The 24737-nt window shown below is 39.3% G+C and overlaps 2 protein-coding genes across 11 annotated transcripts in view; one reads left to right on the top strand and one right to left on the bottom strand.

The window, feature by feature from the left end:
- The window catches only part of FAM210A (family with sequence similarity 210 member A), a 19314-nt gene extending 10059 nt beyond the window's left edge, over positions 1–9255 (bottom strand). For 2 of the 8 annotated variants that reach the window (XR_008429350.1, XM_053935268.1), the window contains exon 1: positions 9178–9255. The gene's annotated coding sequence lies outside the window, so the exon portion shown is untranslated. The other 6 variants (XM_053935290.1, XM_053935300.1, XM_053935282.1 and 3 more) reach the window with 4 other exon arrangements.
- RNMT (RNA guanine-7 methyltransferase) lies at positions 9195–24737 on the top strand. 3 transcript variants are annotated; one of them, XM_053935240.1, is made up of 11 exons: positions 9195–9284; positions 10611–10871; positions 13069–13201; positions 14703–14825; positions 16183–16298; positions 17239–17420; positions 18020–18184; positions 19273–19390; positions 21094–21195; positions 22596–22629; positions 23892–24737. In XM_053935240.1, the coding sequence occupies exons 2-11, from the start codon at positions 10641–10643 to the stop codon at positions 23927–23929; spliced, it is 1242 nt and encodes a 413-aa protein (XP_053791215.1). In that variant the 5' UTR covers positions 9195–9284; positions 10611–10640; the 3' UTR covers positions 23930–24737. The 3 variants fall into 3 exon arrangements, with proteins under 3 accessions (XP_053791215.1, XP_053791234.1, XP_053791225.1); XM_053935259.1 differs by having other exon boundaries at positions 9266–9300; XM_053935250.1 differs by lacking the exon at positions 9195–9284 and adding an exon at positions 9916–10176.

Below are 24737 nucleotides of genomic sequence, written 5' to 3'. Positions count from 1 at the left end.
GTTCTACCAGAAACACTCTGGACACAATATGTAAATATGGATGACTTTAAAGCATTTTCACTTGTTCTGTTACTGTTTAAAAAAAGAACATTAATTATACCACAGGAGAGTTCCCAATGAAAATCCATGAGCTTTTTCTACTCCCAAGGCACCTTTCTATGGAAACAGAAAAGTAATTTACATTCTTGTCATATTTAGTGTAAAATCTAGAAAACTTTGAGAATTGTGTGTGGCAGACAGAGTAGAATTTTGAAAGGAAAGAAACCAAGTTTTCAGAAATCCTTTTGAACTCATCTTTCAGATTGCATAAAAAGCAAATACAGAGATCTCATCCAAGCAGCTCAGTTTAATAAACAACACCACCATATTGCTTACATTTTTACTAAATATAATAAAAAAACCCAAAGCTTGTTTTCAGATTTAAATTGTTCTTTTAAATTTGTTTTTTTGAAAAACTCATTGACAGTGTATTAAAAAAAACTCAAAACTGATTTTGCCAAGTTTATAGACCAAAATAAGAAAATAAAAAAACCACTACTGAACTGAAAACATATATAGGTGCCCTAAAAATCTGGGAACATATTTTTAAATAATTGTAAGACTAGTGCAATACATGCAAAGCATTGTTTTTCTTAAATTCAATGTAAAATAAAACTATAAACCTCTTGGTAACTGCAAAGGGTTGGCATAGCATGGAGTCACTAACCAAAGATGGGAAAGTGGAAGTGCACAGGGACTTTTTATGCTTTGTATTAATACCTTGAGTGCATGAATGAACATTTAGCATTTCTATTTCAACCTTTACTACTTTTGCAGCGTCACTCAAACTATCTGTTATTCATTCTCAACTAAGAAACTTGCTTATAATTTGAAGTTTGGGCATCATTAGCTGTGTAGTTTTGTCATTCAGGACTGTCTAAAAATATAACACCACATTTTAGGTTAAAGGGAGTAATGCCAAATAAATCACAGTGGAATTTATTTAAATCTTGGTAAAATCATGTTTAAACAAATAAAAGACTAAAACCCTTGCAGACAGATAACCCTAAAGCATTAGCCCCACCCTACCTCTATACTATTTTTACTTAGTAAATGCTATGCTATAATTTTTTAAATTGATCATATTATTACAACTCAATACTGCTAAGTGGAGATAAGCCAACAACTTTGTTACTCTTATTTTACCTAAACTACTCTTCTTGCTGAAACACCCTGAGCAAAATCAAAAAAGTAAAATAAACTTTTCCACAGTCCTTACACACCGAGTAATCTTCACTGCTACAATCTTCTGATACTCAAATATTAAAAAGGACAAGAAGAAATAGCTTTAGGAAGAATAAAAGATATTGCAGATATGTGTAAAGTCTGCACACTGGATTCAGAAGACAAAGCAGGAGAATGTAATGCAATGCCTGTGTGTTGAATTAGATATCTGGAATGCTAAACAGGAGCCTTAACAGCACAGTCAGTATGTCCATGGTAACTCCATTCTCCTCTGTGATGGAAAGTACTGGATCTTAAGATTGCCTGTAGCTGACCATTATATGAAAACGTGAATGCTCTCTCTCAAATGCTTCTAAAAGAAAGGATCACAATCAGCTGTAGTGCTTTCTGCTTTTCAGAACTGTTTTTAATAACTGGTGCTATTCTATCTGTTAGCACTGGTTCCTTCTTTCACAAGTTTCGTTCTGCCCTCTACTGAATTTTTAAGTAAGTACAACTCACACTACTAACACAAAAGGTTTCTGCTGTCTATGATTCTGTCCAACAAGTGTTGCTGCATCATCCTCTGTACTAGTTACAGAGCCTCTCAGATTATAGGCACATGTCAAGGAAAAATTTGGCTTTTAAAGTGCTATCTGGTTTGATTTTTCTTTTTGTCCATTTGTCACTCTACAGATATGTCTGCAATAAGCAAGGTAGAGAAGTTATACCTGTAGATTGCAACTAAGCCTAAAAATAGGCATATTATATATCTATGCTAAAAAAAGATCAAAAAAGCCTTATGTTAGTGAAAAGCAAGGCCTGCATTCATCTACTTCTTCACACTATCTTCCACTTTAGGCTAATGATCAAAACAAGATCTGATTCTCTTTCTATTCCACTTAGGTAATAACTTTCAGAATCCTAACAGCTTCTTCCGTCCTTGTGTCTCCCAAGGTATCTTTAGTTCATTCCTCCTAAAACACTTGTGGTTGTCTCTCAGAGGGTTTTCAGCCACAGGGCCCTTGATATGCAGGTGTGGGGGCTGTAGGGGCATGTGTGTAGTGGTCTGGTTTACAATGCAGTGGAAACTTATTGGAAAATTATTGGAAAACTAACAGGGGCTGGAAAGGGACTTCACATAAGCAAGCCTCAGATCTGCAGTTTCCTGCATATGACTCAACTCCGTCAGAAAAATAACCAACCCACAACTGAACTGAGGAGGGGTTAGATGCTAAAACATGAACAAACAAATACAGAGATCAGTTTTCTACACTTCATCAAAACACTGTTTGAGAACTTCTTAGGATCTTCCCTCTCAATAGTACATTGTATTTTATTTGACAAATTCCTCACCTCTTTCAACTCACTGAGCATCTCAAGTGTTTTTCAGCACTTTTCCACATGCTGAAATGCATTGGAAATATGGTTATTAGTTCTATGTTCAGAGCTCAAATATTTCTTTTATGATGAAATTCAGAGCTGCAGTGCACATCTCTTTTCACTAATAGAGTCATTAATGAGAGTCAAAAGGTTGCTGCCAAAAACTGAACTCTTGCTCAAGACTTCCTGCTACTTGCAACTTGTATTCTAGTAGCCAAGCTAATTTTTGAATTCATAGTTTTTCTGGTCACTCAGCACTTCACTGATATAGACAATGTGGATTATAATAATTACTTTTTAAAGTCTCTGGAATTGTAATAAAATATTTATTCATGAAAAATGTAATGAAACAATTAGAGACACACTGCAGATACAGTGACTTTTACTGAAACAGATGGTGCTGACACAAATAAAGTTCAGCCTTTTTGCCCAGATCTGTTGTGTTTGTGCAGCAAGGCTCTGGTGGAGGGTGGGTTATAGGGGTGGTTTCTTTGAGAAGCTGCCAAAAGCTTCCCCCATGTTTGAGAGAGCCAATGCCAGCCAGCTCCAAGAGAGACTCACCCCTGGCCAAGGCTGAGACCATCAGTGATGGTGGTAGAGCCATGGGATAACATGGCTAAGAAAGAAAAAAAAAATGTTGCAGAGATGTAATTGAGGCCAGGGCAGAGCAGAATGAGAACACGTGAGAAGAACGGCCCTGCAGACACCAAGGTCAGTGAAGAAGGAGGGGCAGGAGGTGCTCCAGGCACAGGAGCTGAGACAAGCCAGCAGCCTGTAGTGCAGACCATGGTGAGGGAGCTGTGTCCCTGCAGCCCGTGGAGGTCCAGAGAGGAACAGAGATCCACCTGCAGCATGTGGAGGACCCCATGCCAGAGCAGGTGGAGGCTGTGACCCTATAGGAAACCCACACTAGAGGAGGTCCTGTAAGGACCTGGAGGGACCCCCCTGCTGCAGCAGGGGAAGGAGTGAGTCCTCCCTCTGTAGAGGAAGCAGTAGCAGAGACAATGTGTGATGAACTGATTGTAACCCCCATTTCCTGTCCTCCTGGGCCACTGAGAGGAAGAGTAGGGAGAGAACTGGGAGTACAGTTAAGCCAAATAAGGAAGGAGGAGTGGCAGGAAGAAATTTTTAGGGTTTGTTTTACCTCTCATTTCCATACTGTGATTTGATTGGCAATAAATTCAATTAATTTCCCCACATTGAGTCTGTTTTGCCCATGACAGCAAGCAATGACTGATCTCTCCCTGCCCTTACCTCAACTCAAGAGCCTTTCATTATATTTTCTTTTCCCTGCCCATCTGAGGAGGGGAGGGTAGAGCAGCTTTGGTGGGCACCTGACATCCAGCCAGAGTCAAACCACCACACCAAACCACAGAATACAACTTTAGATATTCAAATACTTTATCTTGAGTAATTATAAAAGGCATTTATTAGGAATATACTTAAACTTCAATCTTAGAATCAGCTTTGTACAGCCTTCTGCCTCACCTTCCACAGTGACTACCAAACCTGTTTCCTTTCTAGCCTTGATAAATGCCATTTTTGCCACCTTTGATCTTTACAGGTCTTGCCTCATTGTTGTGTTTTTTCTCTCCATAACCCAACAGCAAGCAACAGTACTATCTGTAATAATACATTAAGTGCAAATTACGTTATGCAATAGTTTTATAAGATACTTAAAACAACAACCTCAAAGTACCAAGTCTTTTACTCATCAAATTCACCCCAAATGCTTCTACAGATGTCCAAAAAATATTCTCAAGGAAGAACTCTGAAGCCTTACAATTAGAAACAAAGTAGGAATAAAAGTAAACTAGTGTGAAACTGGGGAAAAACCATCCCAGCTTCTGCAAAAACAGAATTCACAGTGGAAGCATTGGGTTCAAGATTTTTTCTTTTATTCTCTCACCACATATATTTCACACTTTGAAACACTGAAAAGCTGTCATTTTTCCCAGCAAAAAATACAGAACGTTCATCTTTCAACAGAATTACTGTTGGCAGACATTCATTTCCAGTATAAATCTTTTCTAAATATTCAAAGTAAGTGCTGAATTCTCTGTTGTGAATTCAGATTTCTCCATATGGGGAAATATGTGCAGTATCAATCAGAATATCTTGAAAAATTATGTGTGAAGAGGCTGATCATAACATTTACAGAACACACACACACTCAAAACCACAGTCTTCATCTAATTTTCAGTAAACGCTATTCCCAACATCTCTACAAATGAATGTGAACAGTTCTTACAAGAGAAGTATTATTTTTATTAAGGTCTCAATACCTGGGTGGCTAAACCTTCTTGCCCGTTACTCAGTTTACTGCCTCACACAGCATTTCTTGCACAGAGAACATGCAAACAACAAAATCACACCATCTACAAGTGTCTGAAAGTGCATCAGATTCAGAGAGCTGTGTCTTTACACCAGAAGGAGCTCTGATGAGACTTCAGTATTAGAACCCTAATAACATTCCTATTCACAGTCTGAAGCAGCAGCATTACAACACTGCTGTATTCAGACTGGGAAAGGAATCCTGTGACTGCAACACTGCAACCTTTGCAAGCACACTGCTTTCTGCCAGATGTCATCAACAAGGCCCAAGGCTTGTGGTTCAGACAGAAATATCCCTCATCAAAAAGTACTATCCTATGGCCTGAGACAGCAGGAAGCAAAGGATGACATCTAATTTTAACATCAGCAAAGCCAGTTTTTAAATCCACAGAATATTAAGAGTGAATAGTTAACTGTCTGGTACACGCTGGGGGCTAAGCACTACCACTGCAGTTAAAGCTAAGTGCCGTCACATTTTACTAAAATCTTTCACCAGCCACTTTTGGAAGAGACTCACTGAATTCATGTGAAGCCACTCATGCATTTCTATTTCCAACCAACAAAATCAATCCACTGGAAAAAAAGCTACTAATTTGTTTTATAATTTGTTTATGAGCACCTGACTGTATTAACAACCATTCCCTTCCCCCATCTCCCTCCTCAAGGACAAACTCTGCAAGTCCTAAAGAACTGCAGGGGATCATCTGCTGCAATGTTCTAAAAAGCCACAATCACAGCCACACAACTTGTTTGGTTTACACAAGAACTGTTACACAGGGTCAAGGTCAATTCTTGGGACAAGATAAAACATTAGATGCAGGGAATTAAAATTTATAGCCCATCCAAGTGTCCTTTTCATTTCCTGATGTGCACAAACAGAACTTTACCATTCAGATGAATTTGTTTAGAAGGGGCAGGGTCATGTTTGGAAACATAACAAAAAATGTGGCTCGTTTGAGAAAACCGAGTGATGGAAGGCACTGGGCTACAAAGGGTTGGAGATTTTTAGAGGAAGCATGAAGTTCCAAACAGAGTAAATTCTACTGTATAATGCCAATGCCTAAAAGCAGATGTGGCTTCGGTCCTTACCGGACAAAAAGTCCTAAGCAGACACACCAGTCTGGCTTGTCAGCACCTGCTTAAATCACAATTTTCTGGACAAAATTTAACATGGACAAGGTGTGTTGGACTTAACACACCTGTACTGGTGCCTTCAAGACTCAACTAAATTTAGGAAAGTAGAATCACAGTAGATCATAAGGATTTTTTAACTGAATAATAATGTTTTACTCTCACTGGAATTTTATTATAGTGACAGGGACACGAAGAATGATGTGTGTTTTTTTAGAGGTGTTGTAATTCAAGACTGAAAAATTAAGAAAAACTTCTGTAACTTGAACAGTGCTCTTTTTTGTTGTTGTTATTGTCACACTGCACAATCCAGTCATCTCAAGTCAAAAAAATCTACTAGGGGCACATAATAGTCATTAAGAATCTCTGACCTCGAGTTTGATCCTTGATCTAAAGTGATGGAACTAGGTAGTTACCTATCAGAATATCAAAGTAAAATCCTTATGATCTATTCTGATGACACCTGGTTGTCCAGGAAGATTTCCATCAGGTTTTGGGTCCAAGTCTCAGTCCTTTCATTGATTTTATTCCATTCCTAATACTGAAATAGTGATAATGATGAATTTGCCTCAGCATCTAATTTTGAAAATAAGTTCATTTTCAACTATCTGATTTAACACCAAAAAGAACTATGTTGGATTGTCTTTGCAACCCGCAGGACTCAACTGATTACAAGCAATTTGCTGAGATTCTATTAGCAGTTTTACATTTTTGAAAATCAGTGTTCTTCCTGCTCTTGTTGTTGAACTTCTCATGCCCTTGTCTTCAAGACTAGAAAAAACTCCCTACAGGTCCAAAATGTGCCAAGATGCAAACTGAAGGCTCTTATCTGACATTAGGGGACATCAAGAACTCCCTGTCTTGCAAAAACAGACTTCAGTTTCTAAGTGATACCTATGAGCATACACAAGAGCTGGGCTGGTTTACCTGCAGAAGAGACCACCTACAGCAGGAGAACTACACAGAATCTTTTAAAACCCAAACCAGATCAAAACTTTTCTTACAGCTGCTACAGCCTGTGAAACAGACCTGCAGACAGTCACACCAGACAACTCTTTAACTTCTTACATTCCTTACATACTCCTTAACAGTCTGAATTTATCTACTCAGTTTTTGCCATGTGGAAGCCACCTGATATCCACCTACCCAAATCATCAAATGATTTTTTTTTTTTTCATTCCCTGATGGAAATGCCTCTTAGGCAGTGAGTGCAATTCAGTAACGCTGCCACAAGGGTCAGTCATACCCTTTTTACCTCAAACAGGCATCAAACAGAAAAGGAGATTAACACCTGCTGTCACCCCCATAGGAGATGGACGGTGGGGACATACTATCCTCTGTGCATGCAATTCCCACACTGAAGCAGCTGCAAGTCACATAAGCAGAGGCAGCAAAACACATTCCAAACGAGGAACCTGCGCCCTATCTCTTCCCAAAGCAGCAAAACTTTGGCAAACCGTTTTATGTTAATACTTGTAACAGCAATGACACCTTGGGGTAAACAGAAGAACACTCTCAGTTTAAGAACTGGCTTTGGTAAGGAATTCTAGGACACTTCATGTACTACTGTCCAAAGTCATGTTTTCTCTTTCAGGACAGCTGGTAGAGGGGGTTTTGGAAACAGACATTAGGGAGGCTGAAGTAGTTTGTAATAGCTGACATAGATCCACGTTTCACTTAACAGCATTAACAAAAATTCTGATGGCTTCTCTGTCTGACTCCCTGGATATACTTAATTAACAGGAGCAGGTTACTAATGAGAAACATAACACGAGACAATAAAACACTTGTACACCCACTTCAAGCTTTCTGAAAAGACAAGACATAGGCAGGTCTAGAAAGAGAACTCCCTTAAGAAGCATAAGCCACCCGCGGTCCTCCAGTGGTAACATAGGACCATGGAATATGCCGACTTGGAAGGGATCCATCAGGATCATCGAGTCCAACTCCTGGCCCTGCACAGGGCATCCCAAGAATCACACCTTGTGATTGAGACTATGGCCAAACGCTTGAGCTCTGCCAGGCTGGTGCTGTGACCACTTCCCTGGGGAGCCTGCTCCAGTGCCCAACCATCCTCTGGATGAAGAACCCTCGCCCAGTATCCAGCCTAAACTTCCTCTGACACAATTTCGTGCCGTTCCCTTGGGTCCTGTCACTGGGCACCGGGGAGCTGGGATCGGCGCTGCCCTTCGTGAAGAAGTCACAGCCTGAGCTCCTATCCCCACATCCCTTCCTTTCCATCCAGATGCTGCAGCAGCAGCCCACCACGGAACATCCAGGCCCATCCAGCGTCATCTCCCTACCAAGAAATAAATCTCCCACCCCACTTTCTTGCGTCGCGGCCGACATCCTTCAACGCCGTACCACACGGACTCGTCAAAGGGAAGGCAGCCGGGAGGCAGGCGCCAGCAGCCCAATCCCCTCACAAGCCGGCGCGGTGGGGGATCCGTCCCGATCCCGCGGGTCCCGCCGCTCCCGCTCCCGCCCCCGCCGCGCGGGTACCTCGTGCCGGGCCCGCGCCGCTCCTCAGGGGCCCCGCGAGCCTCGGGCACGCGCCGCTGTCACCAACGGCCGCTCTCGTCACAGCCCCCCCCCCCCCGCTCCCCGCCCGCCCCGCGCAACGTGCGGCGCCGCCCGTCCCCACCATCACCTTCAGGCCCGGCGGCGCCCTCCCACCGCGCAAGCGTGAGCACCGCCCCCAGCTCGCACGGCCCCCTGGGACTCGTAGTCCTTCTGCCCCAGCTCGGACTCCGCCACCTTTCACAGACCCAGGGTTGGCAGCGCCCTTTAAGACCAGCCTGTCCAATCGTCAATCCGGCACTGCCACTCTGACCCCCGAACCCAAATCACCCGGCGCCAGGTCCAGGCGTCTCTTAAACACCTCCAGGGAGGGTGACTCCACCACCTCCCCGGGCAACCTATTCCAACGCCTGAGCATCCTAACAGCGAAAAAGTTGTTTTACTATCTTATCGGAATCTCTCCTCTCTCAGAGCAGGCACGTTGGAAGAAACTGGTTCCAGCTCACTACAACCTCCTGTCAGGCAGTTGTAGAGAGCGATAAGGTTCCCCCCCCGAGCCTCCTCTTCTCCAGGCTAAAAAACCCCAGCTCCCCAGCGCTTCCTCACAAGACACCGCGCGCCGCCGCGTTTCCCCCGCGGTCCCGCGCAGGACGTGACGCCCGCCCTGGGAGCTCGTCACTTCCGCAAACAGGGATGGCGGAGCGCTGAGCCGGGTGAGTGCTGGGCCGGGTGAGTGCAGGGCCGCCCTCCCTGCCCGCGGGCGGACCGGCGGCGAAGGGGAGGCACGGGGCCCTCGGCCTCGCCGGGCGGCGGAGCCGGGCGGGCCGCAAAGAAGCGACGGGCGTCGCCGCCCGGTTAACGGGAGCGGAGGCCCTGAGGCCTCCCAGCCGCGTCATGGGGGAAGGGAAGGAGGGAAAGGAAGAGAGGAGGGGGCGGGAGCGTCCCGAACCGGCGGGGTCATTCCCACATCACTCCAGGCGTTTTGAGCTTTCCGGCTGAAGGAGCTTCTGCTTCCTGTGGTTGCCATCGATTGTTGTGAAAGTCGGATCATTTCACAATTTAGGCCTTCAAAACATCTTGGAATAGCGGGTGAGGATAATAAAGGGTCTGCTGCTGCTTCGCAAACCAAGTGCTGTGGTGCTGTGTAGTAGTGGAAGAATTATTGTTGTAAGTGGTACTTTGAGGCCATTCTTTTTGAGGAAAGCTGCTCTGGTCTGGTGCCTCTGTGTAGTGGCCCACTCAGTGGATGTGTTCTGGCCCTCATGAGGAGGTGAGCCTGGATACGGTGGATTTAAATGTGATTTTTGAATTTTATTTTTTTTTTTTTTTGCGGATTTAGGCCACTGTTTCAGAAAAGGAGGTGCCAAATCGCCCTCTCCCATGCCTTGTTAAAAAATAGGTGCTCTGCTTCCCAGTGCTGGTGTAAAGAAGGCTGGATGTGCTGGAAACTAAATGAGCTTTGTAGCAGTTGTTTGCAGTCCTTCAGCCTCTGTAGAAATTTGTGAGGTGGAGATGTGGAAATACAGGTGCAACTTGAATATTTCACATATTAGTTAAGCTCAGAGCATAGTGGATATTCTTGGCAAACTGGAAAATCCACAACTGGTAAGAAGATTTGCTCATAAAAAACCATCTTGATCTTTTGTTTGAAGACCTCAATTTCAAAGCATATCAGTTTAAATAACAAATATACTAATTTGAGAGAATCTGTCTGTGTTTCTAAACATAAACTGATTTGTAGGTTACCTCCTATGGGAAGGGAAAGAAAAAAACCAATAACATTTAGCAGCTGAGTCAATAAGCTATGTCAGAATGGCTCTAAAATGAAAAGTAACAACTTATCTTAATTTGAACTTATTTAATAAGTACTTTTAAGTTCCACATATTTTATTGAGCTGTCTTTATTAAACTAGTCAAATTTGAGCTCTGTATGTTGCCTAGGGTGAAATACCAACATTATGTTTGAAAGTCACGATCGTAACCACAAGTGAAATTTTTGGCACTGACAATTCTTGGTGGTTCATTTCTTTTCCCTCTAGATTTCCATTCTGATCAGTGGAGCAGTCAAAATGGCTGAAGTAACCAAGACAGAAGAACAGCAAGTGGAGAAGAGTTTTGAAGAAGTGGAGAAAACACCTCATGCTTTAGAGTCAGATTCAGGTGTCGGGTGTAAAGGCAATAGTTCTGCTTCAGGTACAGAGCAGTCCACTGAAAATGACAAAGAAGATGATAGTGGTGATCAGGATGGCAGAGCAAAGAGGAAGAATTTAGATTCTGAAGATGAACCTTCTAAGAAAGTAGTGAGTATCATTTATTTTGAGCTGTTTTCAAATCCTTATTTCAAACCTTAGCTCAAGAAAAAATTGAAAATATTTATGCTAGATGCGTGTGAGCCAGCACAAAATACCAAGTGTGGAAATGTTTCCTGGGGAAATAACAGGTGCACAAAGTGATGTTGGGCTTCACAGAGGAGAAAGAGGGCTGGCAATTAGAATGATAACCTCAGCACATACTTAGTCTAATTCTAAGACTGTTCCATCCTCCATGTGGTAGCAATCTGTTAGTGTAGTGTAGGGTTTACTGGCATTAGTCCAAGTTCCATATCTTGAGCTCAGTTCTTATATACGTTGTTTATTTGTGTGTTAGTGTAGTTACCTGTGCTTGGGAAGTTCTAACATAAGGTAATTTTGTCCTTTTATTTTCTTGGTAAGGTACTGTATAGTTTGCAAAACTCAACAGACTGCATCCTTTGTGATATAATTTCAGTATGATTTGTTGGCAAAGTGAAGCAGTGAAAGACTTACAGGTGCTTCTTTGTGTTTTAAGACTACAAAAGCAGCAGAAAATGTATGTCCTTTTATATGCCCACCTGGGAGGGTGAAAAGGGTAATGTTTTACATTATGCTGTCCTTTATTATGTATGAGCTTGTAGAAGCTGATGCTTTAATATCCAGTCTGGGTCATCCTTTTGGGATATTTAAATATTGATATTTAAATTTGAAAATGTCTGACCTAATGTTTTGTTTATCTGCCCAGAATTTTCCCAGTATGTTAATATATGGCTTAGCAGTCTGGCAAAATACAGAGTGTCCTTTGTTGTGGTAGAAATATTATTAACCCTTTCATCCTTTTAATAAGGGGGGATAAGGCTTAGATGAGCAAGAACTACCTTGAGTTTGTGTAGCCTAAGGGTGGAGAGAGGTGACTGAACATAGCTGCCACCATCTAGATGTTGTTGCTGATGGCTGTTTGCAGCTGAGATGTGTTAATGGTTTGTATGAGTATGTCTCCCACACTTGTCTGTGTCAGCTGTTCTAGCTTCTGTCACCTTCAGTGGCCATTCAGGGAGCCATCTGTGCTTACCCTGAAAAAGAATAGAAGTCGTCAAAATACTCGTTAGTATCGGTCAGCCCAGTGTGGTAATAAACAGATGATGAGGTTATAGAGATTTCAGACAAGTAAGGCTGTGTTCATTCTGAATGTTACCAAAAGTATATGAAACACTGAACAATTCATCTATATCAGCCAAACCTTCTTTTCCCTCAAGGAACTGCTATTTGAATAGTAAGATGCAGGGATATTGACTTCTGTAGTGAACTGTTAAGAATGCTTATAGTGGCTTCATTCTGGTTTGTACTGTTATTTCAACTGCTTTTGTACCTCATAGAGTTGATGCTGGTTGTGTCTGTTCTGTTACTTTGGATTTTATTTATAATTTATTTTCGCTTCATGTATATAGTTGAAGATTATTTTCAAGGTGAAGAAATGTTAGGAGTATAATGTCTGGATGTAGACTGCTTGTCAGCATAACAGGGGAGAGAAGTGTCTTGTAGTACTTAAAGCTAAGGCTAGACAGAAATCTCTTGGAATATTTTGAGTTAAGGCTAAATCAGCTACAGCTAACTCTTAAGCATTTTATGGAATAAGCTGTCAAATGATTCCTCTCATTCCTTTATTATGGTCTGTTTAAATCTCTGGCAGTGGGGTCATTCACTTGGACCTTAATGTGACATCAGCCAATTGGCATTTTGGTTAAATTGGCAGTTTATACACTTCTGTCAGATGAAATCACTATATTTCTGAAACAGGCTCTTTGAAGAGGCTCAAAGTTCCTTGAGAAGGAACATCCTCTTCTTCTGTCCCAGACTTAAGAATGAAACGTGTTCTTTGAGCATGGTTGAGAGTATTAGAGAACTGAAAGTTAAGTATTTCTGTGAAGGAAAGATGCTGGGCAGTATCTATCATCCACAAATTGCTTGAATGAACTGAAAGGGGGATTAAGTTTGTGAGTGTTGCTGTGATAATTGAAGTACTGACATCAGTACCAGGACAAATATGGAAAATCTCTTTATAATGATGGTGCTCTTCATAGTATTGCTTGTTTGCTTTCTTAAATCCTTGAAGTGAACACGTGTGTCTTTTGATTAAGTGATTAAGTAATAAAAATAATTCACTGCTTGAGTCTGTTCCTTCTGTGGTGTGATTTCCTTTCTGCAGCCTGTGATTGGCCATGGGCAAGCTGTAGCTGCACATTATAATGAACTTCAAGAAGTTGGTTTGGAAAAACGTAGCCAGTCTCGCATATTCTACCTCCGAAACTTTAATAATTGGACAAAGAGTGTCCTCATTGGTAAGTTTCCTTAACTGATTGCTTAGACATTATTAAAATGTAACTAATTTTTGTATCAAAATGTAACTTTTTCTGTTTCCTGATGTTGAGTATGACACTTTGTCTCATAATACATAGTAAGATTTTCAGCTGCAGTAAAATGTCTGTATTTATATTTAATTTGAATCTTTGTGATAGTGCTCTGTATTGTTGGAGTGCCAAGCATATGCTTAAGTTTTGAAGGTCAACTGACGTAAAAAGTTCATACTGGAAACTGTTCTTCTCCATGGCATTTTTAAAGAGAATTTAAATCATAAAGAATTTAAGTGTTCTTACATTCAAACAAGAACAGCTCAATCTATCTCAAATAATTTCTTAGTCATTTTCCCGCAGCACTCTGTTCAGATCATGGTTAAGCAGTTCTGCAGGAATCTTGAATACATAAATATTTTCTATATTACCCATAGTCAGTGGTTGAAAAGATGAACAACTAAAGGATGTAGTTCTTTAAGAATCAGCAGGCTTTTATTTAAAGGCAAAGTCTGCTGTTCCACAAATTAAATCCAAATTGAGGAAACAAAGCCATCAAATATCTGCCAACAAAGAAAAGAATCATCAGCACAGCACCACAGGTTCATGAAGAGGGGGATCTGTGCCAGAAGATGTTGGCACCATTTGTCTCAGCATGCTGCTTTTTGTTGTGTTATATCAGAGCAGTTAGAAGCAATATTTAGATTTCTATAAAGCTGTTCCTGAAGCCTGTGTTGAAGCCTTTCTGTCATAAAGAATTTCAGCAGTGTGGCTTTATAGCAGTTGTATCAAAACATATTTCATATCTCCTACTGTGAAGAAAAGTTGCTAGCATGCTGATATGTTTTACATAATATGCCAACATCAGTCAGAGCAGAGAGAATCTAGGCAGCCTGGAGGGAGAAGAAAAAATGTGACTGGTATATGTAGGGTAGAAAGACAGCAAAGGAGTAGCTACTGTTATTGCAAGGGCTGGGGAGAGTGAGTGAAAAACGTTATGCATATTTGTAAGGTGACTGGGAGATGTTGTGGCTGATGCATTTAATTGGCTTTTTCTTTTTGCAAAAGGCTTTCCCATACTTTCAAATAACATCTGCATTCATTATAATGCTAATGAAAGGGAACCCTGTTTTCCTCCCCATGTCCAGGGTGGTTGTTTAGCCATGTGCAGTTTTACCTTAGCCAGGGAAACAGTTCAGAGCCTCAGTCAAGTTACATGCAGAGCACATTAAGCACAGAAAATATTTATCTTTTCCACAGTCTTTAAAGTTTGTGGTTCCTTTCATCCTTCTAGAAAGAAAAGAGATTTAAGTTTGTAATATTAAGAACATATATAGGCAAAGTAAGGTCTAAGATGCTTTAAAGTTCTGAACTCCTTTTGGGCTCTTTGGGTTCTTTGGCCTTTTGGGTTCTTTGGGCTTTTAGGTGCAATGCAAGTGCAGAGATTAGGTGCAGAGATGTGTTTATATGCTCCTGGTTTTTATTTTTCTAGGTGAATTTATAGACCGGGTACGACAGAAGAAGAGTGACATAACTGTTTTGGATCTAGGATGTGGGAAAGGTGGAGACTTACTGAAATGGAAAAAAGGCAGAATTAAAAAACTCGTCTGTACTGGTAAGAAGACACAATAACTTTCTAGGGGAAGTACATCAGGTTTTATGGGAAACCAAGTACACCTCTAGTATTTTATTATTTCTTTTTTTCCAGTCAATCAAAGAATGTAATGTACACCTTTTGTGCAAAAAATTGTGTTTTGTCTTTTAATCTGAAGATATTACTTGATTGCCAGCAGAAATATAAGAATCATCAATATTTAGATTTCAGTTCAACTCCTAAATAAAAACTGGTATCACTAAAGAAAAACACTATTGCCACAGGTTGCCTTAGGCAAAATGTGGCCCTGGGGAATAGACTGACTTTTTTTATTTTATGTCTTTTCTCCCACATCTAGTCTCTCTTAGTATTTTTAATTGTTCTGAAACACAGGAGAGTTGCATTTAAAAAATCAAATAATCCCCGCAATGTTGTGAGGAAAAATTGGTCTTGGGTGTTAAAATCAACTAAAAATTTTCAGACTCAGAAATGGGGAAAAGCTGAAAGCTGATTAAAAAAATTCTGGTTTGAATAATTGGCTTAGATGTTGGAAGAATGATACCATCTTCCCTTTTCTCAAAAGGTATCCCAAGGATAATCAGAGAAAGTAACTCCAAATTTAATTAGGTACTAAAATTCCCTAAAACTCTTTCAGTGGGAATTATTTTGGGTACTTCACATTTTACAGTTCTTTCGTGCATTATTCAGTGGGCAGTATTCAAATACACTTAATCAATTTTCTTACAAAGTTCTTAGGTATTGCATATTGTCAGAAACTCAATGACTGAGAAAGAAGCAGTCTTAGAATTTTAAAAAGTTCCCATAATGTGACATATCAAAAATGCATTTCAACATCTTTTATATTTTTAAGACTATTAAGAATGCCAGGGAACTGAGCTGTTTTAATGGAACGGAAGATCCTTTTTTTATCCTGCCATATTGTACCTTCTGTGTTGCAGTAATCATTCCAGTCTGGAGTGATGTACATGTCACTCTTGTATTGAGGACGGATGAATGAAGTGACATAAACTCCTAGGTTCGCAGAAGGCAAAATGCAAATTTCTTAGACACCACAGATTCTTTTATAGACAGTTACGATGAAACTGGACCTGACTGGTCCTTTATCAACACCCCACCCACCATTGGCTAATTAGGAACAACACCCTTCTTGTAAACATTTTACAAGTAAACAACACATTCAAAACACCAGCTGCAAAGATTAAGGATTGCTTTCATTCTTTCTCTGAGCTTTCTCAAAACTTCCAAGAGTAAGGCCTGGGAAAGTTCATCTGACTCTTTTCTCTGACCAGACTTTCAGCATCCACATGTGCACACTTAAAAATTTCATTTATTATATTTATTATCTTTCCATATATAGATATTGCTGACATTTCTGTGCAACAGTGCAAGCACCGCTATGAAGAAATGAAGTCCCGATGTCGGTATAATGAACATATTTTTGATGCAGAATTCATACAAGCAGATAGCACTAAGGTACAGTTCCTGTGCTTTGTTATATTTTGGAGATCTAATGTTTTCTATGGTTGTGCTGTAACAATTTGGGTATATACATTTTTAAGGCTGGATTACTGTAGTGCCAGGAGAATGAGCCATAGGGGTTACCAGAAGGTCGCTTAAGATGTACTTTGCTGCATTTTGGTGCTGTTGTACAGTGTAACATTCCTGAAGCCTGAATGTCTTTTTCTGGTAGTAAATCTTGTGCTTTCACTATCTTTTACTCGACAAGGGAAACAGAAGGACTCTTTAGCTTTGGAGTTCTGTGAAACAGCATGGGATGTTGAAAACTATTTTGGTGAATGCTGGAATATGTAAAGGATCTTTTCTGATTTAACTTGCACACTTAGAATTTTTTCTTTCTAGTGGCATTTTGGTTACTATAATAGGTACCTTTAAAACTTGTGTGATAGAGCAGGTTTCTTAGACTGTCTGGAGGCAGTAGTGAATGCATTGCTGAGGCTTAGGACACAATCTTGTGAACAGAACTGCTTTTGCTTCCTAGAAGTGCAGGCTAATTGCCCTGCTGATGGAGGCTGAGACAGAACATACCTGGTTCCAGCATATCTATGGAAAAGCTGAACCTGTTCTCAGCCTTGCATGAAGGGTTTGCTTGAATTCTTGGTTGCCTTTCCTTCTGAGAAAGACTCTGTTGCATGTTCATGTCATCTCTCTCGACTTGGGGGAGTGAAAAGAGAGACTTGGCCTGGAAAGAAAGGGATATTTTCATGTTGCTATTACAGCTCAGTCTTAGATTCATATGTGTTTTCTGTTGCATGCTTTGTTCTGTCTGTCCTTGTACACAAAAGTTAATTTCCCTGACTTTGGGTCTCTATCATGAATGTAGTATATTTGTTAGAAGATTTAAATGAATCATACTTCTTTCTGTAGGTTTTTTTTTCTTTTTTATCTCTTGCAGGATCTCTTGTCTTCCAAGTACAATGATCCAGATATGCGCTTTGACATTTGCAGTTGTCAATTTGTTTACCACTATTCATTTGAGACGTATGAGCAGGCTGACATGATGCTTAAAAATGCTTGTGGGAACCTCTCTCCTGGAGGTTATTTCATTGGCACAACTCCAAACAGCTTTGAACTTGTGTAAGTACTCTTATATCCTGTGAGTCTTCCAAAACTCTGTGAAGCATTGTTAAGTGATAGATGTTCTTGCAGTGCTCCAATATGCTCATGCAAACAAAAAACATTTTTTTTTCAACAATTTTGGATTCTAGCAAGAAAGAATCTCACTCATTAACTTGACCCAAACAGATAAAGCAATACTTACCCTTGTCTCATGTCCTTATGGCTCTTCTGTTAGAGAGTACAGGTCTTCATACACTTCATCCCTCTGTCATTACTTTAATAGTGTCAAAATTTCCACGGCCTGGGGAAAAAGTGTCAAGGTTTTATGGTTGTTTCTAGAAGCCTGTCTTGTCCACGTAGGTTGTCTGTGTGTCCAGGCTAAAGGTTCATCTTCTAGGTCCATTTTATCCTTGGTATGTTGTATGGAAATGATAACATGTTAAAACCCAGTATGCTGTTTCATTTCATTGTTTCACTGCCTTATGAGATAAGGGCAGGGGGAAACTAGAGAGATCACTGAGTATTACTGGGAGAAACACTCTCAGGCTTCTTAGGTGTACTTTTTTCTGCCTGTTCAATACTGGTCAATAAATGTTTGTTTATATCTTATTCTATAGAAAGAGACTCGAAGCTTCAGAAACAAATTCATTTGGGAATGATGTGTACAATGTAAAATTTGAAAAGAAGGGAGACTATCCCTTATTTGGCTGCAAGTATGATTTTCACTTGGAAGAAGTGGTTGATGTCCCTGAGTTTTTGGTTTACTTTCCCTTACTGGAAGAGTAAGTTAAAGTTTTAAATTTATTATACAATAAAATCTGTGGAACATAATAAATGTTTGTTTAGTTTATGTGTAATTGCATAATGCTTGCAGAAAATTACATTTTGGCTTTCTTACTATATTTTTCAGTTCTTAATTTTTTTTGTTGTTGCTTCAAATACAGAGGTTTCTTGCATTTCCATCCACAACTGTAATCTGTCCATCCAGCTGTTGAAGGTGCTCTGGTCAGAAGCTGTGAGGACTTAAACTATGTCTCACAAGGGACCATCTGATCTGATATATTGGATCTGTCAGCAAACCTTTAAAACTGTCAGCTTTTTCTCTTTTTCCTCTTTAATTGTAACTTTTTGAGGTGTTTCTTTCTACCCCTTCTTTAGTCTTTCAGTAAGCTTTCTTGTGCATTGTCTTCATTCTGGTGCCTCTTTCTTGTCTTCTCCACCTTTCCTTAGATGTTCACAGGATTTTTGCTATGATGATTTTTTTTTTCTTCCTCTAAATAATCTTCATCTGTAAACATATATTTTGCTGTTATCTCTGTGTGACCTCGCATTTGGTTTTCCCAGTTGTATCCTGAGGTACTGACAAATCTTTCCATACTGTGTTTTTTTCCTGTGTGTTTTTACAACTTCATTTGTAGTTGTCTGTGAAAAATAACAGCATCTGTCACTGACAGCTGTAACTTCAGTGTTGCATGTCCATGGTGTCTACATAAAATTGAGATGTAAGCCACTAAATACAGTAGAAAGAAGTTCTCTAAATATATTCATAATATCTGACATGATATTTTACTACAGGGAAAAGAGTAGTCTTTCTGGAAGTCCACATGGAACTTTTGAGGAGAAAAGAGCTTTTCTATTAAAATGTTTGTAAATTACTTCTGTGTAGATTTTTGATGTCCTGATTAAAAAACCAAAACTGTACAAACTGCAGCTTTTTTTTCATCTAAATGTCTTTACTAAGAAAAAAGGTTGTAAAGAAGTGTTATTCTAGTGAATACCATAAGATGTCACTGTGGCTTAAAATTGTTCCTTTGATAATAAATCTACAATAATTTTGTGGCTTCCCTAATTAAGCTTGTTATTTTGACAGAATGGCAAAGAAGCATGGTATGAAATTAGTCTACAAAATGACATTTCGGGAATTCTATGAAGAAAAAATCAAGAACGAGGAGCATAAAATGCTGTTAAGGAGAATGCAGGCCTTGGAGGTAAATTTGGAGTTGACTTGTTTGATTTTAATAGCATTTTACATCTTGTTAATTTTTACACAATAATTTGAAATTCCCTTTGTGAACATTTTGCAATTAATTAAGGACCACCAATAGAAAGTATTTAGTTCCTGGGGCTGAAAGTGTAACTGGTTGTTGATCTTGACTGGCTGCCAGACACCCACTGACCTGCACTCTTTTTCCCTTTTTCCAACAGGATGGGGGGAGAAAATAGAAAAAAAAAACTTGTGGGTCAAGATAAATTCAAGGAGATTGCTTAGCAATTACTTTCACAGACAAAACAGACTGAACTTGGAGAAGGTTAATTTAATTAATTGCAAAAAAAGAAAAAACAATAGTAGAAAGGTTAGAAACATGAAAACCTAAAACCACCTTTGTCCCACCCACTTCTTGCTCCCAGGCTCAGCTTCATTTGTTCACTCTTGACCTTTCTACCTCCTCTCCCTTCCTCTGCATGGGAAGGGGGATTATAGTCTGTTCATAACACTTAGTCTCTGCCTCTCCTTCCTCCTTACACTCTTCTCTTGGTCCAGCACAGGTCCCACCCAATAGATGATTCAAGTTTTGAAGATAATATTTCAATATTGAGGCAAATTTCTGTTCTTGTGAAGTAGGAAACAGAAACCCAAGAATCATGCCAGGTGTCAGATAGTGGTCACTGCAATCCATTTCTTGCTCAGCAGAGAGACTGAAAGCTCGATCTTTGTGCAAGGAATATTAACTGAAAAGACAGAAAGGAATCTTTGTAGGAATAAAAGGACAGTCTGTGTTCTTAGAAGAAAATGGTACTTAACTGTAACTGAGCATATGTTTTTGCCCAGTGTTTTTGCTTTTTTTTTTTATCCTCAGACTCTTACCCTGGGTAACTTTAGCAGCTTTAGAGAAGCTTTTCCAGGCCACCTCTGAGGCTTTGGTTTTACTTGCAGCTATCTGTGCCTCCTTCCCCCCTCAAACAATAGAATTCTTCTGATTAGAGAAAACTCTCAAATCAACTCTCAATCAATTTTTTTGTTGACTTACTCAGCTGAGTCACAGATTGCAACTTGAGTGCACTTGTTGACTATAAAAGTGATGATGCTGTGTATGGGCTCACACTGGCAGTAGCACAGAGACACAGCCTTTGACTTAACATCTTCCTTCTTAGGAAAGTGAGGGTTGTCTTAAGGTAGTGGCCACTTAGAACTGAGGACTTAATTTTTACAATCAGATTTATTTACACAGATCACTAGTAACTGGGATCCTTAATAAGTGCATTTTAGTTTTGAAGAACCTGTTGTATTCTTCTGCTACAGCTTGTGTGTTATTGAAGAATTTTAATTGTTCTGCTTGAAATTGTAGTTCCCCTTCTGCTGAAGAGATGCTGGTATAGTTGCTCTTCTAAAAGAAGGTATATCTAGGTAATGCTCATAATGAGCTGTACATGAAAGAGAATGTTTATAGTTATTCTGTTTCCCCTGCTTTAGAGACATAAGGATAAAACTTAATTCATAATTCTTGGGTGTCAGATTTTCTGGTAAGTAGGGAACATCAGACCTATTCCTGAGGATGCTATAAAGGAGAGATGTAAATTTAAAATATTTTTAAGACTTACTGACTTCTGTCGTGGACTGTATTGTGACAAACTCTTTACTTGATGTGGTTAATGTATCTCACTACTCAATGTTTTATTCTGTGTTCTCCAGCCATATTCTACACATGGTGATTCCAGGCTTGTTTCTGATAAACCTGATGATTATGAGCATGCAAAAGAGTTTATCAAAGATGGCAAGGCAAAGTTGCCATTGGTAAGTTCCTTTATACTTTATACATTACCCTTCACTAGAGATAATGATGTCTTAAAATTGAGGTCCTGTTCTTTCAAACTGTAGTGCCTTCTTCATTTAAACTGCAGTGAAGTTGGTATAAGTGTCTCTTTGCATATGAAAAATTGTAGAGCAGCAGGGGTGAGGGATTAATCTAATCTATATCCCATACTCAGAGAATCAAATTCACTTAATTTGGTAACTGTTAAGAAATTTATAATAATGCAGAAGGGAAACAATATTTTTTATATCTTATTTGACAGCTGTTCTTTCTAACTATTCTTAATTTGAGGAATCTTCTTATATATCTGGATCTTCACAATACTGATTTAAAGCATTAATTCCAATCCTCTGATGGGAGACTTCAAAACTTTCTTCATAATACTGTATATATTTGAAATAATTCTTTCAATTTTCATCAATACATCATGAAGGTGGTCAGCTTAAAGTACTCCATTTGGTTTTGTTGCTTGGGTTTTTAAAAATAATTGATTCTTCTATTGTTCACATTCTGAATTCTTGAAGATGTAGTCTTCATACTGCATCTATAAAAATCCTGCATCAAGAGAGAAAAGAAGCCTGCTCTCCACATTTGAAATTAAAAAATTTTAAAAAGAAAAACACTTGTTTTAAGAAATAAGCTTAAGAACATGAGAACAGCCAAGTCAGACCAAAGACGTCTGTTGCCAAGTGCTGTTTTAAAAGGTGAAGTTTTGGTCAGTGGGTGGCATAGGGACTAAATTATGCCCCCAGTGAGGACTCCTTGGATGGGGATGGAGTGGGCAGAGCAGAAAATCAGCTTCTTGTTGTTGCCTTATCTTTCTTTGGTGGGGTAAATGGCAGCAGCTTTTTACTTGTGAACTTGCCCTGCGTTCATCTGATCAGGGAATTTGCTAGGCTGGAAGGCAGGCTGTTTTTCCAGAATGTGTGAGTGAGAGTTAGTCTCTTGCAAATAGAGTTCCTGTAGGCTGTGGCGTGGTTTTGGGTGAAGGCAGGCAGTGTTCCTGGGGAAGGTGGCAGCACCATGGTGTAAAGCCTTTTCCTGACTTCTGCTCAAATACTGGGCGTCCAGAGCAGCTGGAGGCAGGTCAGGTCACACTGGTGTGTGGTGATGGACACGGGCATGCTCTGCATTGCAAACCAACAGATTGTTGGCCCAGTCTCCTGTACCTGTTTAGTTTAGGTGTGTTCCATTATCTGGATCTTCCAGTTTCCAGTGGAGTTGTAAATATCTGTGGTCTACAGTAATGCTTTTCTTGCCCCTAAATAGCCAGTCAGTGTGGGTGGTTAGATGTTGGTCAGTGAAAAATGGATCTAAATCGGTGTTTTATTGTTTCCTTATTTTTTGTTGAAACTGTGTTTTTTTTTTTGTCCCCTTCTAGGGAACCTTGAGTAAATCTGAATGGGAAGCAACAAGTAAGTAATGGTTTTGAAAACAGTGTTGACTAAATGACTCTTTTGAAAAGTGTGTAAAATAGCCTGTTAGTCATGGAAAAAAATCCAGGTGTTGAATATAATAAGATGATGTTATTTGTGTAATTCAAAATGTTGTGTATAGATTATGTAGTGTGCACATCTTAAGAAATTGGGAGGGAAATGCATAAGTGCAGCCAACCAGGATTGCAGGCCATTATACTGGTTGTTTTAGTAGTTTAAAAATCAAAAATGCTGTTTACATCACAGGTGAGCAAAATCTTCATTCTGCTTTATTAAATTATTATCTAATTTTTGAATCTATGAATTATAAGGTAGACATAAATTTCTAGCAATCTTGAAGTATTATCTCAATTACCTATTTGAGAGGGGCTTTTAATATAACTTTATACCTTTTCATATCTAAAAAAAAGATTTATACCTTTAAAAGTTCAGTGTCTTCGATAATGAAAAAGTAGACTAAGTAGTCTATTTTTCCAGAAACATGTGGAGTACTGAGCTTCTGATAAGAGTACAAGCACAGCTTGTTCCTTTCATGGAACTTTGCATTGTTGCTGAGGAATGTCTGATAAGCTTGTCTTGAAAGATTTGCTAGTAGCTATTGCCCCTCATTCATTAAAATAAAAGTTGAATTCAAATGGAAATCTATAAATTTGGTCTCAAGTAACTGGTTGTCCTGGTTCAGACACTGGTTTAACTTATCTCTCTGGGATGGAGCACAGGAACATCTGGCATATCTGTCATTGAATATATGCCAACTGAGAGTTTTCCAAGGCTGCTGGTGTGGATTGTACGAGTATCCATTAATAGAATCATACTGTTCTGGACTTTAAAAAAAATGCTATAATTTCATCGTTGTCCATCAAAATTGATAATATGTATAATGAGTTCATTCACTTTCCAATTAAAAATGGAGTTAATAATTTCAACCCTGATTGTCCATTACTGCAAGTATGAAGGAGTCTTTAAACTTAACTTGCATGACTTTTTATGTGCTAGTGAATATTCATTATATGTAGAATGGCACAGTAATTTATGAATTTCATTCACATTTCTGAAAACATGTTATGATGTGCTGGAGTGGAATGTTACAGTTACTCATGGAAAATCATAAGATCTTTTGTAATTTCAATATTAACAGGTAACAGGTTGTTTGGGCATAATATCAATCTGGTTACATTTTGAAAACTTAGTTGAGTCACCAAGAAAGCTGAAACTTTAAATACTCCTATTTTCTTTTTTAGGTATTTACTTGGTATTTGCATTTGAGAAGCAACTGTGAAACTTCACATAACTGGATGCAGCAAGAAGGGATCATATCCATGTGCAAGTTGGAATGATCAGAAATCCATTGTGGCAACTATTTTTTTATTTTTTATTTTTTAATTATCAGACATGTGCAGGACACTACCAAAAAGTAGAGCAAGCTCGTGATTCAGAGTTACATTGCCTGTCTGTGACAGATGGACTTGCGTGTGTATATATAAGAAAGATTCTGAACCAGTCTTTTTAAGCATTTGTAAGCAATTTGCATGCTCACAAAACCTGTGCTTGAACTCACATAACTTTGTTAGAAACAAACATTTTGTTTGTAGAAGTATGTTTGTGATTATGAGCCTGACCCTGCACTTCCTGAAGTTGATGGAAGAACATTGACTTTGATAATGCAGAATGAGGGCCTAAATACTGTTCTGCAGAGCTCAGTTAATTCATAATGAGATTTATTCAGCATAGAGGGTATGTCTACATTGCATGCAGAGCAAAAAATACCCGAGTCAGTTTGAGAACCTCTGTGCTGTGCTCAAGCTTGCATTGTAAATCTACCTTAGTGGTATTCATGGTGTATTTTACATGGTAAAATCCCATGATGTTCTTGTTTTTACTGCTTGCTGATATGTAGTGTCACTTCATGGTGCTTTTAAGATTAAATGAGTTTGTTCTGTACAAAACTGCTCTGAAAGTACTCAATTTCTAATGTTTTAAATCTTGATTTTGTTTTCCAAATATGGCTATGAGGTAATCAGTAACGACTGGTTAAGTTAGATTACTGAACATTTTTTATTGTATTAAAGAGTCTCCTGACTTTTCAA

Source organism: Vidua chalybeata, chromosome 1, assembly GCF_026979565.1.
Source record: "Vidua chalybeata isolate OUT-0048 chromosome 1, bVidCha1 merged haplotype, whole genome shotgun sequence".
Classification (NCBI taxonomy): Eukaryota; Metazoa; Chordata; class Aves; order Passeriformes; family Viduidae; genus Vidua; species Vidua chalybeata.
The sequence above is the reverse complement of the archived record's forward strand: the minus strand, read 5'-3'. Positions and strand labels throughout refer to the sequence as shown.

Bases quoted from the DNA above. Each gene is read 5' to 3' on its own strand.
- RNMT (XM_053935240.1), top strand. From the start codon at position 10,641: ATGGCTGAAGTAACCAAGACAGAAGAACAGCAAGTGGAGAAGAGTTTT. The intron at 14,826-16,182 runs GTAAGAAGACAC...TTCCATATATAG, and splicing joins TAAAAAACTCGTCTGTACTG to ATATTGCTGACATTTCTGTG. The intron at 17,421-18,019 runs GTAAGTACTCTT...CTTATTCTATAG, and splicing joins CCAAACAGCTTTGAACTTGT to AAAGAGACTCGAAGCTTCAG.